General features: G+C 36.8%; 1 protein-coding gene across 1 annotated transcript in view; it reads right to left on the bottom strand.

The window, feature by feature from the left end:
• Positions 1 to 2102: 2102 nt before the first annotated feature.
• NUP210 (nucleoporin 210) overlaps positions 2103 to 13003 on the bottom strand; it is a 65287-nt gene continuing 54386 nt past the window's right edge. The window contains exons 31-40 of the mRNA XM_084530450.1: positions 12726 to 12901; positions 11118 to 11335; positions 10470 to 10606; positions 9764 to 9887; positions 8823 to 8969; positions 6538 to 6788; positions 5716 to 5935; positions 5051 to 5146; positions 4838 to 4921; positions 2103 to 3809 (exon numbers count right to left, since the gene is read on the bottom strand). Coding sequence (XP_084386576.1) covers positions 3709 to 3809; positions 4838 to 4921; positions 5051 to 5146; positions 5716 to 5935; positions 6538 to 6788; positions 8823 to 8969; positions 9764 to 9887; positions 10470 to 10606; positions 11118 to 11335; positions 12726 to 12901 — 1554 coding nt within the window. The 3' untranslated portion in view covers positions 2103 to 3708. The remainder of the gene's footprint in view (positions 3810 to 4837; positions 4922 to 5050; positions 5147 to 5715; positions 5936 to 6537; positions 6789 to 8822; positions 8970 to 9763; positions 9888 to 10469; positions 10607 to 11117; positions 11336 to 12725; positions 12902 to 13003) is intronic.

The following is a 13003-nucleotide window of genomic DNA, read 5'->3' on the forward strand; positions in this document are numbered from 1 at the left end:
TAAAAGCACCACTTCCACAGCAGGCCCAAGGCCTCTGAGCCCCTGCACTCTGCAGCAGGAGCGGCTGTGCCACATGAACACTGCAGACCACATCATCATTACCACTGTTTGCTTCCATTTTCTGACATAAATGTCTTGGAATGGGACTTTCAACGTACATATTTGCAATTGTGAAGTCAAAACCTGTTCCCTGTGGTATCAATCTAACACAGCTTCAGTAGGTATGTCTGCCACAGAACCCTCTGGGCTGGATATGCAAAGACAGGAAGGCTTCAAGGGCAGTCCAAGTCATTTGCTTTGCTCACTGCTCACAGGTTGGACCTGCTTTTTTCATCATTAATTAAACTCTATTCAACCCGTTAAGAAGAAATACTTTGCCTGAGAACCAACATCATGGGATAAACGTGCATGGCATTGCTGGCATGCACTAAATCCTACTCCTACCAAAAGTGTAGATGGAACTCCTGCTCGATGGGAAGGGACCACAATTTTTGTTTGAGTGCATCATGATTTTTTGTTAACTGATGAACTCAAGACAATAAGTCAACTCATCTAAGACATTTAACTTAAAGTATACGCATTTCCAGCAGCCCTTCTCCCAGTCAGGCAAGCAAACACTTGGAAATAGGCAGTAAGTGAACAGAGGATAAACTCATCATTAGATGCAAAACATCCTCCCCCACCCCCCAATCAAACAAACACACCTAAATCTCATTATAGTCAGAGAAATTTATATCCCCAAATCCTATCCACAGGATTTGCCCAACAGACTGACTTGAATGGCCTCAAGGCAAAAACCTCATTACTTCTTGCAGCATGTTGGCTCCAGCTCTCCATTTCACACTTTTTTTTTCCACTTTTTTAAACTCCCCTCTAACTCCAGCTTGTGGCAAATCAGAATTCATCAAGACACATGTCAGGAGACTACAACTACTTGCCTAAAGAGGTGAAATGAACAGTGGACATTTACCGAAGTATTCCCACCACTTGGAGCAGTTCATATTAAAGGACATTCAGTGACAGATTGGTAGGCTGAATAGAAGAAAGAGAGAAGTAAAACTTTTCTGTGGAAGATAAATGTTTCTGAAACGTTTATCACAGTAGCATTGAGATGCATTCATCTCGCTCTAAAAGAGAAGTGGAGAAAGATGATATTTTTTCCTAATAAATAAATAAAGTTGAAAGCTTGGACAAACCTGGAAACTAAAGATCTGCCTCTTCAGCCACCACTGACTTCAGTGGGAGCTGATGACACTTAGTGAAGACTGGGAAAAACTCATGACAACAAACAGTAGATGAAAATTTGTCAAAATATTTAAAAATCATTGTATTATTAATAAATGTAAAATCATGATTGCAAATACTGAGGACATGCGTAAGGATATGATGTATCTGATATACCATAGATGCCTACTTCAGACAATGTTCTCAGCCACTTCCTAAGTGTATTTTACATATATAAACACATGTTAATATATAAAATGTCTAGTACACTATATATAACCATACTATATTATCTATATTATTACTATAATATTATTGTATTATATCATATTTTAAAAAAAGACAGCTTTGCTTCATTCATTCTCCAGCTATGTTCTATACAAAGCATTTTACTTCTACTGTTTATATGACAGTCACAATAATGCATATTAACACTACTACTATTGTGTTAATTAGCACAATTAGTGCATTAACACAACACTAAAACACACACTTTTAGTGATTCCAAGCTAATGCAAAAAGACCTTATGCTACCTTACTTTAATTTGCCCCCATCATTTCCCTTTCAACTGTTTGCAGTTGGAGTTCACAGCTAAAAAGCTTTTGCACTACTGGAGTGAGAGGAAGAATGTATTTTAATACTCAGCCAACTACAGTCAGAATCAAGAATGCTTTCACAACAAAATGGCTTATTGTGGCAGGGGTGGTGTGGAAAGTGAGGTATACCCACAAAAGTTAGACAGACCTTTCGAGGTCCCTTCCAACCCCTACAATTCTGTGATCCTGTGAAATGTAGGAAGTGAAGTACAAATAATACAATCTAAAGCCAAATTGTGAATAGCTAAAACCCAAGAAAGTTCATTAACAGTATACTAAAGGAATTTTACAAAGCTTTATTAAATAAAACAGGTAGAAATGATTATTTATTTACACCTGAATTGTCAACTTTTAGTAGTAGCATGTAAGGCACACATTTTTCCAAAACAGGCAAATAAATTATACAAAACTTAGAATAACATGTAACAATTTTGCTTTTTTGCACTACTGCATGAAATCCAAACTATATGCCATTGACATTTTCCATCCTTAGGGAATATTACCAACTATTGTAACCAGTGTCTTCCCCCCCAACTGTTTAAAATTAAATTTATTTAGAAAGAAGTTCAAGTCAGCGTACCTCACTGCCATCTTTTTTAGAAAACATAACACATCTGAGTATACATAGTGATCAACTGCCTGATTTAGCAGAGTACTTTCTAACGTACTCTGAATTGTGCGTTTTATATCTGTATCATAGTTATTCAGGGGAAAAAACAAAACTGTCACAAACCAATCAAAAAAAATCAGTAATACATATGCAGTGAAATGCTACATTGTATTCAGCAGATCAACAAGCACTTAGTAGTAGGATATTACAGTACAAGTATTCCAAAGTCTGGTCATACCAATAATATCTTACTGTATAGGTTAGATCAAAATTCTGGGTGTGGCTCTATTAGTAAGTACACAAGTACACCAGAGGTTAGCAACACTGAACCAACTGAAAAAGTCACTCACTGTAACTATGAAATAAGCCACTTACTTTCCAGTGCATCATGTGCCCAGTGGTAATAAAAGGAGGCTCAGTTCCTACTGAGGTATATCTATATGTAAAATGTATTATATTTATGATCAGAACACAGGTAAGACAACTGCCTTCAATTAAAAATATTTACTATCAGAAGAAAGATCCTCTTAGAAGGCACATGCTTTCAACATTCACAGTCCAAAAAAAGTGCTTACACAATAACAAGAAGGGAATACTGCAGTTGTACCCAAAGGAAGCCAAATTTAAAACAGTTTTATTATTTTAGTTAAAAAAATAAAATAATGAAAAAAAAAAAAAAAAACACCTTCACATCTATTCACAGTTGTTCCAGCATTCCCAATGTTTAAACAGCAAATTATGTTGATGAATCACTGATCACATTGTAAGGCTAAACATAAGAATACTTATCAGTGCAGTACATTCCTGAGTCTAACTCAAAATAAAAAACTAATTTGAAATATACAATCCTTCATATTTTTGGCTCATATTTCACCTGTTTTTCTATTTCCCTTTTTTAAAAAATTCATTAAAAAGAAAGTTAATTTTTCCAAAAGTAAATAAAAACTTTGATCACTATCACTCAGACTTCTACCTGCTTGAAGTGCAAGAAAGCTAGCTTAGCATGAACACTTTTTTGTCCATTCAACCTTATCAACTGAGCATAAAACAGCAGATAAAATAAGTTTTAAGAGAACTGAAGCAATGACATAAAAAATGCAAAGAGCTCTAAATATTAAAATCATTATGAAAAATTAAGAAAAAATATGAAATTATACTCAAGAGATGACTAGAATTGCATCAAAAGTGCAACAGTTCTGAAATTTATCATTAAAGGCACTGCTTTTTTTTTTTTTTTTTTCCTTAGTCCTAGTGCATGATGATGAGTGCTGTTTTCTCTAACGTGAACCATAACTGGTGCTCCAGAGTAGGGATGATGGGCTTGTTCTCCTGCCTGAGGACTGAGGACTGAAGGAAACCACAGGTGATGCAGGGAAACCTAAAACACAGGGAAAATCAGAAAAACAATCATACTCAGGAATGGTGGAGGAAAAAGGAAAAAATTAACTGCCCCTGATTATTTGTTGGAACATCTGGTAAGCAAGTCTAATAATCCATTTAGAGTGAAGTAACCTTCCTTTAGCTTATTGCCTGTTGAAGAGACATCCTATAAGTATAAAAGTTTTATAGGTCTTCTCATTAAGGACTTGAATTAAAAAATTAAATCCTCCGAGGGGGGCACAATACATTTCACCTTAGCAAGTAACTTTCAGGTAGAGTTTATTTTATCTGAAGTATCAGACATGTATTTACAAACAGAAGAGAAGCCCACCAGTATCTTGATTACATCTGTAGTAATGCGAATTTTAATTGCCACAGTTTATTACAGACCCTTACAATTAATAGGTGCTTTTTGCATGCTTTTAAAAAGAGTTTGATTCTGCAACACTGCAAATAAATTAAAATAGGAAGTAAGTATCATACCAAGCAATAAAAGCAAACCATGACTGCAGGATCAAAGCAGTCTAGCAACAGATTTGTCCTTTGTCCCCCTAACATTTGCCCTTCCCCATCTTATGATAGATCCAGATCCCAGTACCTCACAGCATGCCAACTGCACAAGAAATGCAGCACATGCTGCAGCTAATCTGATGTCATGTGAATTGAACAACCAGACAGCTGCTGCAAAGCACATTGTATCAGCAACGGACTTCTGCTTTAGTTGTCCTTGGTAGGAGCAAAGCTGTGAATCTCTCCCTCCTCTCTATGTATCTCATGATTTCCGCGAATTCACAGACTTTTAACATGCTCCCTATTTCCAGTGTTGCTGAAGATGGCCAAGATTTTCTAAAGAACTAGTGATGTGGAAATATAAAGTTGGGGAATGGGGAGGAGAGACACAACAAATTTTCTAGAAACTGGCACAATGCTCATAATCATTTAAGTCAGTGTATAGGCTAATGGAGGTGCATTCCTAAATTGCAGTATCAAGACTAATTCATTCATAACTGGGCAACAGCTGCTTACTGTTAGGGCTGCATTGAGGTGTTGTCCTTGGGGTAAATGCTGGATGTGTGTGCTGTTCTTTTGGTGAGAACACTGCATGATAGGCTGAAAGACATTGTAAAAACAAAACAAGAAAACATTCAGCCTGGAAATAATTCCTTTATATCTCACAACTAATGTACAGTATGTATAAAGTTATTGAAAAAGTATTACTGCAGTCTTTCACTCTCTTACCTATGATCATAACAGCTGTCCCCGCTAATAGTGCAAAAAGCGTGAAGAACATTACTTGATAGGAATCAAGGAAGTGTTGGAATAGACTTGCTCCATCTGTAGAACCGATTAAAAGGAGACATTAAGTTAAAAGAGCACCTTATCCCTCCAATTTGCTGTAGGAGTTGTTCTTTAACTTCTTTTGGCTATTTCTATTTGAGTATTTATACTAAATACATTTATTCAACTTACATAGCGTGATTTCAATTCTAATGACTATTTCCAATGCAATCTTCAAAATTTGCCACGAGCATCTTAAGACATTAATATGCAGTGTTCTTTATTTTCCTCAGCCCAGATCTGCTTACCAATTTTCGTAAAAAACAAGAGAGTAAATAAAAGCAAAGCTAAAAAAGACTGTTGGACATTTTAGCACTGAGATATTTAGATATTTCAGCAGACTATTTTGGGCTGGCCCAAAAGGAAAGTATGTTCAGCTTCAGTCATAATAAGCAATTACAACCAATTATGAGTATTTAAGTCTTCTGGTCATAGTGAGTAGCTTAAATGTCAGTGATAATGGGAACTGCCAGCTCAGATTTTAACATGTCAAATTTTATAACTTTAAACATTAATGTAAATAATGGGTTTATTCTGGCACATATAGAGTCTAGAGATCAACTTACGCCTCACTGGTGCACTGGTTCTGTCAGTCAAGTAAATCACTGTTACTGGGATAGTGATAGACTGGTCAGTCATAGGACTAGAGACAGTTAGAGTAGTTGATAATGTTCCCTGGCTTGAAACCCTTGGATCAGACAGACTGACAGTGTAGACCACATAACTAGGCAGCCCATAGGATTTCTCCTTCTCTAATGCCTTCACCATTGGTGACCCACATTTCACCTGCCAAAGAAAAAAAGAAAAAAAAATCCTGAAATAGATTGTTTGAAAAGCAAGACACACATCCATCTTCCAGGCCATGCTTCAGAAATAATATTCCACACAAACCTAGACCAACTCATCCCTCAACAAGAGCTGAACTTGGTTGTACATTTACCCTGACACCTTCAGCACTTCACCCCTGTTTATTCAGGTTGCCCTATTAATCACTACTTCTGGGGGTCTGGGCCAAGCCCATACAGGGGAATAAAATGAAAGCTTTTTCATTTCAATAAAATGAAAGTTCACTGCGCTACGTGAACTGTGGGTAAACAAATAAGTGGGCAAATACCTACCCCTACCACTAGGGATCTAGCAAATTTTTCTGCTCCCGCACATGTGGTAGTTTACACATCCCAGCTAGCACACAGGTGAGCCTGACACATTTCTTCTACCTTGAAGCAAGAATAAAAACTGGGGAGTAATACATTAAAAATAAGCATTTCCAAACCATCTCAATCTTGAGATGGGAAAGGTAGCACAGAGTCCATTTGGTTAGGAAGTTGCATGTAACAGCTCAAAATGCTTTTTAACTGTGCTTTAATGCTTTCCAGCAATACACTTACCTCAAGGGTATCAAGTATTTCAGTGGCGCCAAAAATTTTCACATCAGAGCTCGTGTAATGGTTACTTAAAAGCATTTCTGTTTGGTCAGCATAAAACCCGGGATTGAATGGCACCTCAGTGCCAATCTGCTCCGCGGAGATGTGGCTGCCTTGGATTGAAGCTGTAACCCTGAGCACAGTTTTACTCATGCTGAGATGCTTCAGCTGCTTGTCAGTGAGCCTGTGCATTGTGATGGAACAGGTGTAATGTCCTACAAAAACAAAAGGATTTTGACTGTTAACTGTTGTTGTTTTTCCCTCCATGCAGAATGAGATCACTGTGACATCTTCAGAGAAGAACCAAAAAAAAGCTAAAATCCAGAACAACTAGTTCAGGGGTGGGTGGGCAAATGACAAATTGAACAGGGTGCATCAGCTCGTTCAAGCATCACAATCCCATTACAAAAGCAAAAGAATTCTTGCCCCAAACTAAGCATCATGATTAACAACAAAAAACAAAACCAACCAACCAAAAAAAAAGAAGCCCATCCAACACAAAGTATAAAGTGACAATTTTCAGTCCCTGTGAGATTTAATTCTAACTGCAGTGAGATTCGATTCCACTTTGAATGTTCACTTATGCTAATATTGATAGAAAGGCTTTATGTTTTACTGTTACTTAGTATGATATATCATGCTTTCATCTAATGTTAAAATGACCAGTGGTCAATGACCATCTCCATCATCAGTTCTGTGAAAGCATGGTTAATTATTTTTAAGAGCTTCATTAAAAGTTAGATATTCACTATGTTTCTAGTCTTGTATGGAACCTCTTAGTCTATAATTAGTGATAAATATAGCTGGAAAAAAACCCTCCTACAGTATGGATGATACAAAGTATAAGTAATAAGCAGAATTTGGCTACATATATGTTTTCCCCTTACTTCCTTTTCCTAACAAAGTATCAGAGGCAGCCACTGTTACACAAGGTGTAACAGTTTTACGTAGTAGGTACAGGGACTAACCCAGCAGATGATTCATGTTATTTCCATAAAATCCATGGTATTTTGTTCTTTTTAAAGTCATGTTATGGTTATAAAACACTAATACACGTTGCAGACAACTTTCACAATTTTATTTCAATTTCCTCAGTATCTGGTAATTTTCCCTCCTTTCAAGTCCTAGCTTGTGTTGTTTTGGGAATATGTAGGAATTCTAGCTTTCATTAAAAAAAATAAAAAATACAGCACTCAGGTTGCAAAGAGAAATTTGGAAGTTTGATAAATTCCAGAAATGTTTGAATTATAGAACCCAAAGAATTCAAAATATATTACGGACTTTCACATTTAAGCTACTTCCCTCATTTTACTTGTAAAGGTTAGTTTTACTGCAATAACTATGGTGCCAGGGCTTTTAAAAGGCCAACATCCAGCACAAAGAATATTTGACTCTGCAGCAGATAATTAAGTGAAATTTAATGATCCTTAGTATCCAGATGTTAAAATTCATAATTCTTTCCTTTTATCCCTAGTCTTAACTTCTACTGCATTTAAGTATATGACAAAGGCACTGATATCTAGCCAAAGAACATCTAAGTATGTTTAGCTACTGGCTGTTTATTCTTGAAAATGTTTCCAGTTCTGGAACATTTGTCACCCAAGTGCTCATTTGTAGCAGGTGAAGAAGGAAATGTTTAGGTTCCATAGTTTAAGAAAAGAATGTCAGGCCCTGTATTTGCATGTCATATCGTACACGAGGTAGCTTTTTTCTTTTTGTTTTGTTTTAACTGCTGAGTTGGAGTAAGAACTGGACAGCTGCTAGCTTTGTAAAGTGTGTCAACCCATATATTATGCCTATGTTCTGCAATACCATCACTTCTGTCTAAAGATATCATTGGACTGTCTATGTAACTACAAATACATGTGTAGTAGTTTGCAAAATTACAACCTAATTTGTGGACACTGTAATTAAAAGGCATACTGAAGTTTGCTCCCCCCGCCCTAGCGGGGGGGAAGCTACTTCAGTATTGTATAGGGCAGAGTTTTTCAGAGTTACAATAGTAAGTCAGGAAGAAAGATATGGAATTGGCTGCCCCTGATTTCTGAGTTTCTCCGTAAACAAGTAAACATCACTGCAGAAAACAATTGACTTAAACAAGTAGAGTACACATTAGCAACTCACTGAAGCCTAAGAACCTACACAGCAAAGCTCAGAGGCTTCAGCAGAAAATCTGTTTGGGCGTTTGGACTAAACCACAGCAGAATTCAAAGTGTCTGCCAGCATCACGACATCTTCTCTAATCTTACCTGAAACTGCATCAAATCCAGGTTCTGCTATGAAAATATCATGTGCTGGGAAGTCAAATGTATCACTGTTAAAATTTAGATGGCAACTGATAATGGACTGTGGTTGTAATTCAGCAATGGCTTCAATCTGAGCAGGCAAGCACTCTCCTGAGGGGAAGGAAAAAAAAAAAAAAAAAGAATTACAAGGCTCCCCTGTAAAACAAAACCATGGCTTAAGATATCAAGTTATTCTACTACCTTCCAAAATAGTTTCATAAGGTTACGATAATCTTGAAATAGCTGGGAATAACAGATAGCAGGCTTATCTCAAATCTAACGCCAAAGAGACACTAAAAGATTATTTTTTTTTTACAGGAATAATTTATTTACAGAAAAGAATTAACTAGAAAGAATTGTCAGCTCAGATATGTCTGCTGAATACCCTATATGATCCTGGGAGTCTAGATTTTTATTTTAGTATCTGGGAGGAAATTTTTTAGTCGGCTAATAATTTATATAAGGTACAATAAAATATTATTTCAATAAATGTTAAGTATTGAGGTAATAACAAAAAGGGACCATGATCAAGCAAAATACAGCTTATTAATTAACAGACACAAGATGATGTTTTATCTCTGTATTACGTCTTTCTAATTGATGAAAGTTTCTGAAAAAAAATTAAGGATGGCAACCACTTCAATATTTTTTCTTACTGAGCATGCTTAACTTACTGAGAAGGCAAGTGCAATTAAGTATAGAAACAAGCGTTTAGCTGATTGCCTGTTAACTGTTTTTTGATATGACCACAACCAACACTTCAGTTATCTAGGACTGAATAGGCATTAGGGGATCATGGAGACCTTGCTACACTGGCTACAAAGACCATTCAAAGAAGCACCTATTGTGAATATACAAACATATTAAGCAATAAATATATAACATAAACAATTTTTTCATCATACCTTTCAAATTTTTATTTCCTTCTCCAATCAGAACTATTACTTTTGAGGCTGCAACTCCTTCTAAGCTGGTTTTCACTCCACTCACATGCATTGCTGTAGTCCTCTGAGGTATATTAACGCTTATCTAAATAAAGGATGAAGTACACAGTTACCAAAATCTGTATAAAATTTACAAAAACTGAGTCCAAACCAAATTGAATTGACTGCCATGTATGTATCTTTACATGTATAAAAGATAAGACCCCCAAGAGTTTGTGTCCTACAGTGAAACTCCATTCATAAAAGCAGCCTTACTCAGAAATTACTTAGCACCTGGGAACACCTTAGCCAAGCAACCAAATGTACAATGTAGGAATCATATGGGCTAAAGGCACAAACCATTAGTCTCAACTATACTCTTTAACACAAGTAATTTTTTTTAAAAAATGACATGTTTGGACACATATTGTACACTTTCCAACCATTAGGCAGGAACATGCTTATTTATACATTTAAATAGTTTCTTCTTTAAAAAGGAGTGCTTATATTTATCTTTCTGCACTTATACTTACATTTGTATATTTATCTATATTTAATGTAAATAAATAAACTATTTAAATATATGTACATTTGGATCTAAATATTTCTAACTAAAAATCTCATAGAATATACTTTTGCTGAAGCAAACAAACTTTAGCAGTGCTGGTAGGATTTAGCAGTGCCTCACCTCTCTGTATGTTTTAAGTAACCCAGGAATTTCATAATAGACCGTGGCAACACCAGAATCCCTTGCCACAGCTACACCAGTCTTGGAGTCAACTTGAAGGACACTACTTAACGAGGAGCTCCATATGCCTGGCAGGCCTGTAAAGATACGTCATTTGTACATTGAGCAACAAATTCATTTAGCTGAGGCAGTTCGTTTTGCACACTGGTATCTTTTTTTATTTGCCCATTGAATGGGCAGCAGGGTTTTACTTCTGTCATGCACGCACACCAACTGGCTTGCAGTTACTCTGACAAAAACACATTAATACTACGAGTTAAAAACAGGGAGTGAAGTCAGACCATCCTGATCATTTCTTTGCACCATTCCCACAAAAACAACAACCATCAAACAAAAACCAGCCCTCTCAAGCGAAGAGAATGGGAATGTCTGAGGTCTGATGCTCGTGAAATCCATACAAGCAACATATTGCATGGTACAATTAAAATTAGAGGAGTTGATCAAACCTATTTTTATCATTAACAAGAACAGTGACATTTGATGCTGAACAAACATCATAAATTATGCATTTAGTTTTCCTGAGAATGAGAAAGGCAGGCTGATGTCAAATTATATGGCTGCATAAACAGTCACTGAAGTGCTGCTTACCTTCATGGTTTATCAGTGAAGTACTCAGGCAGAGGACATCACCTACCACCACATCTATGAGTTCAGGAAAAATGGCATGTTGCACAGGAAGGGGGACATAGTCTGCAATTCCACCGTGTTCGGCATCCCAAACTTTAAGCAAGGTCAAGCCTACATTCACAGTCCGGATAACAAACGTGTTGTTGGTGGGTCCTTTCCCAATTTGTACAAAGTCATCTCTGCAGATAAAAAGATAGGCTTTTGTAGTAAGTCAAGTTTGCTAATGTCTCCCTTTCTACAATAAATAGTAGGTACAAACTCTGGCTACAGATGTTTGGCTTCTTGTTTTCTGTGATGGCTATTTTCTAATGAAGAATGATAAAATGGGAAAAACGAAAATGATTCAGGTGTTACTGAGCCACATTTTAGTTTTTACATGGTTATGCTGAAAAAATACTGAGGTCATAATTATGTATGAGAATTATTTCCTAATTTTAAGAAATGTAGAATTTTAAAAATTAGATAATTGGTTTCTTTTTTCTTCTTCTCTGGTAGCTAAGAATAAATTAAAACAACATGCAGCTTTCCAGACCTAACTTTACAAAGCTAAATCACATTTGATTACAAGTTCTGGTAGTTACCAAAATTTAGCATTCCCAGGTGCACTAACACAAAGAGTAGTTATGCGTACCCAGCACAGAGGCTGCCATCCTACCACAACCCCACAAAGACAGCAAAGTCTTGACAGTAGTAGGGCTGGGTAGGTAGAGCTGGCAGTGGAGTGCTGCACCTGAGGTTAATGAGCAGTGCTTCTGTGTCTGAGGCTAATTATCACCCCTATGCTGATGCAGCGATGCCACGTCTAGCTTGGAAGCTAGGGTAGCGTTATCTCAAGGACCTCTGTATGCTACAGCAATTTCTGTAGATCGTTTAAGTAGGAGAAAGATAGAAAATCTTGCATTTAACCTCCTTCCCTCCCTCTGTCCCTCCCTCCCCCCATTTTAATCATTATGAGTAAGTTGTAACTGTAAAGTGCTCTGCAGAAAACACACTATGCTAAAGTAATGGAATTAATGATTGTTTACTAATGACCAAAGAGGGTTGTTTTGTAATATTTATTATTCTTTGAACCAGAGAGCAAAAGTCCTTTTGAGGTTTGGCTCTGCTGTACAAAGGCTATACATGCACATCTGAAGAGACAGCCTCTGATCTTGAAAGTTCACCATCTTACATAAGATGTAAGTGAGTCAGTGTAACAAAGCACTAGCAGAAAAGGAGAGGCAAGACGAGGCAAATGTTAATAAGATCAATTGTTTATATAGGCCACTGATGTACGCAATCAGATGATTCAGAGTCACGTAAAGCAGAAACGTACCCCAGCAGGCCCCACTAGGGATCATGCTTATCTGAGCAACTTCCCATTTGCTAGAGAATATTGATTACTAACTGGAACTCTTTTCTGCCACAGTGCCTCTGACAGACTCCAAGAAAATCCTCTCCTTTTTAATCCCAGTCCAAGTTACATCTTCAACTGATATCTTTGGGGCAGTGTTTGTTCCTTGCTGTAACTGGCCTACGTGTACTTGGACTTTTTGGTCTCCATACTTAACAGCCGTGATAGATACCTACCTGTTTGTTGCAAAGCTAAGCACAGAATTATGTGAATGGAAAGCATCTCCAGAGTTATCATGAAAATGTACTGTAAACGTCAGTGTCACACCCAGAGGTAGAGCCAGTAATGCCTCTTTGTTTTGCGTGTGCAGAATAGGACTCATGGAGATCCTGAGGTAGGAGATGGGGTACACCTGTAAAACATCAGGAGTGAAAAATTCAACATAGCCTTTTTTGTTGCTTCTATAACAGTCATCTAAAAAGGGGTCTTAATATGCAAATATACAAAGCTTCCT

This window comes from Aythya ferina (assembly GCF_964211825.1).
Source record: "Aythya ferina genome assembly, chromosome: 10".
Lineage (NCBI taxonomy): Eukaryota > Metazoa > Chordata > Aves > Anseriformes > Anatidae > Aythya > Aythya ferina.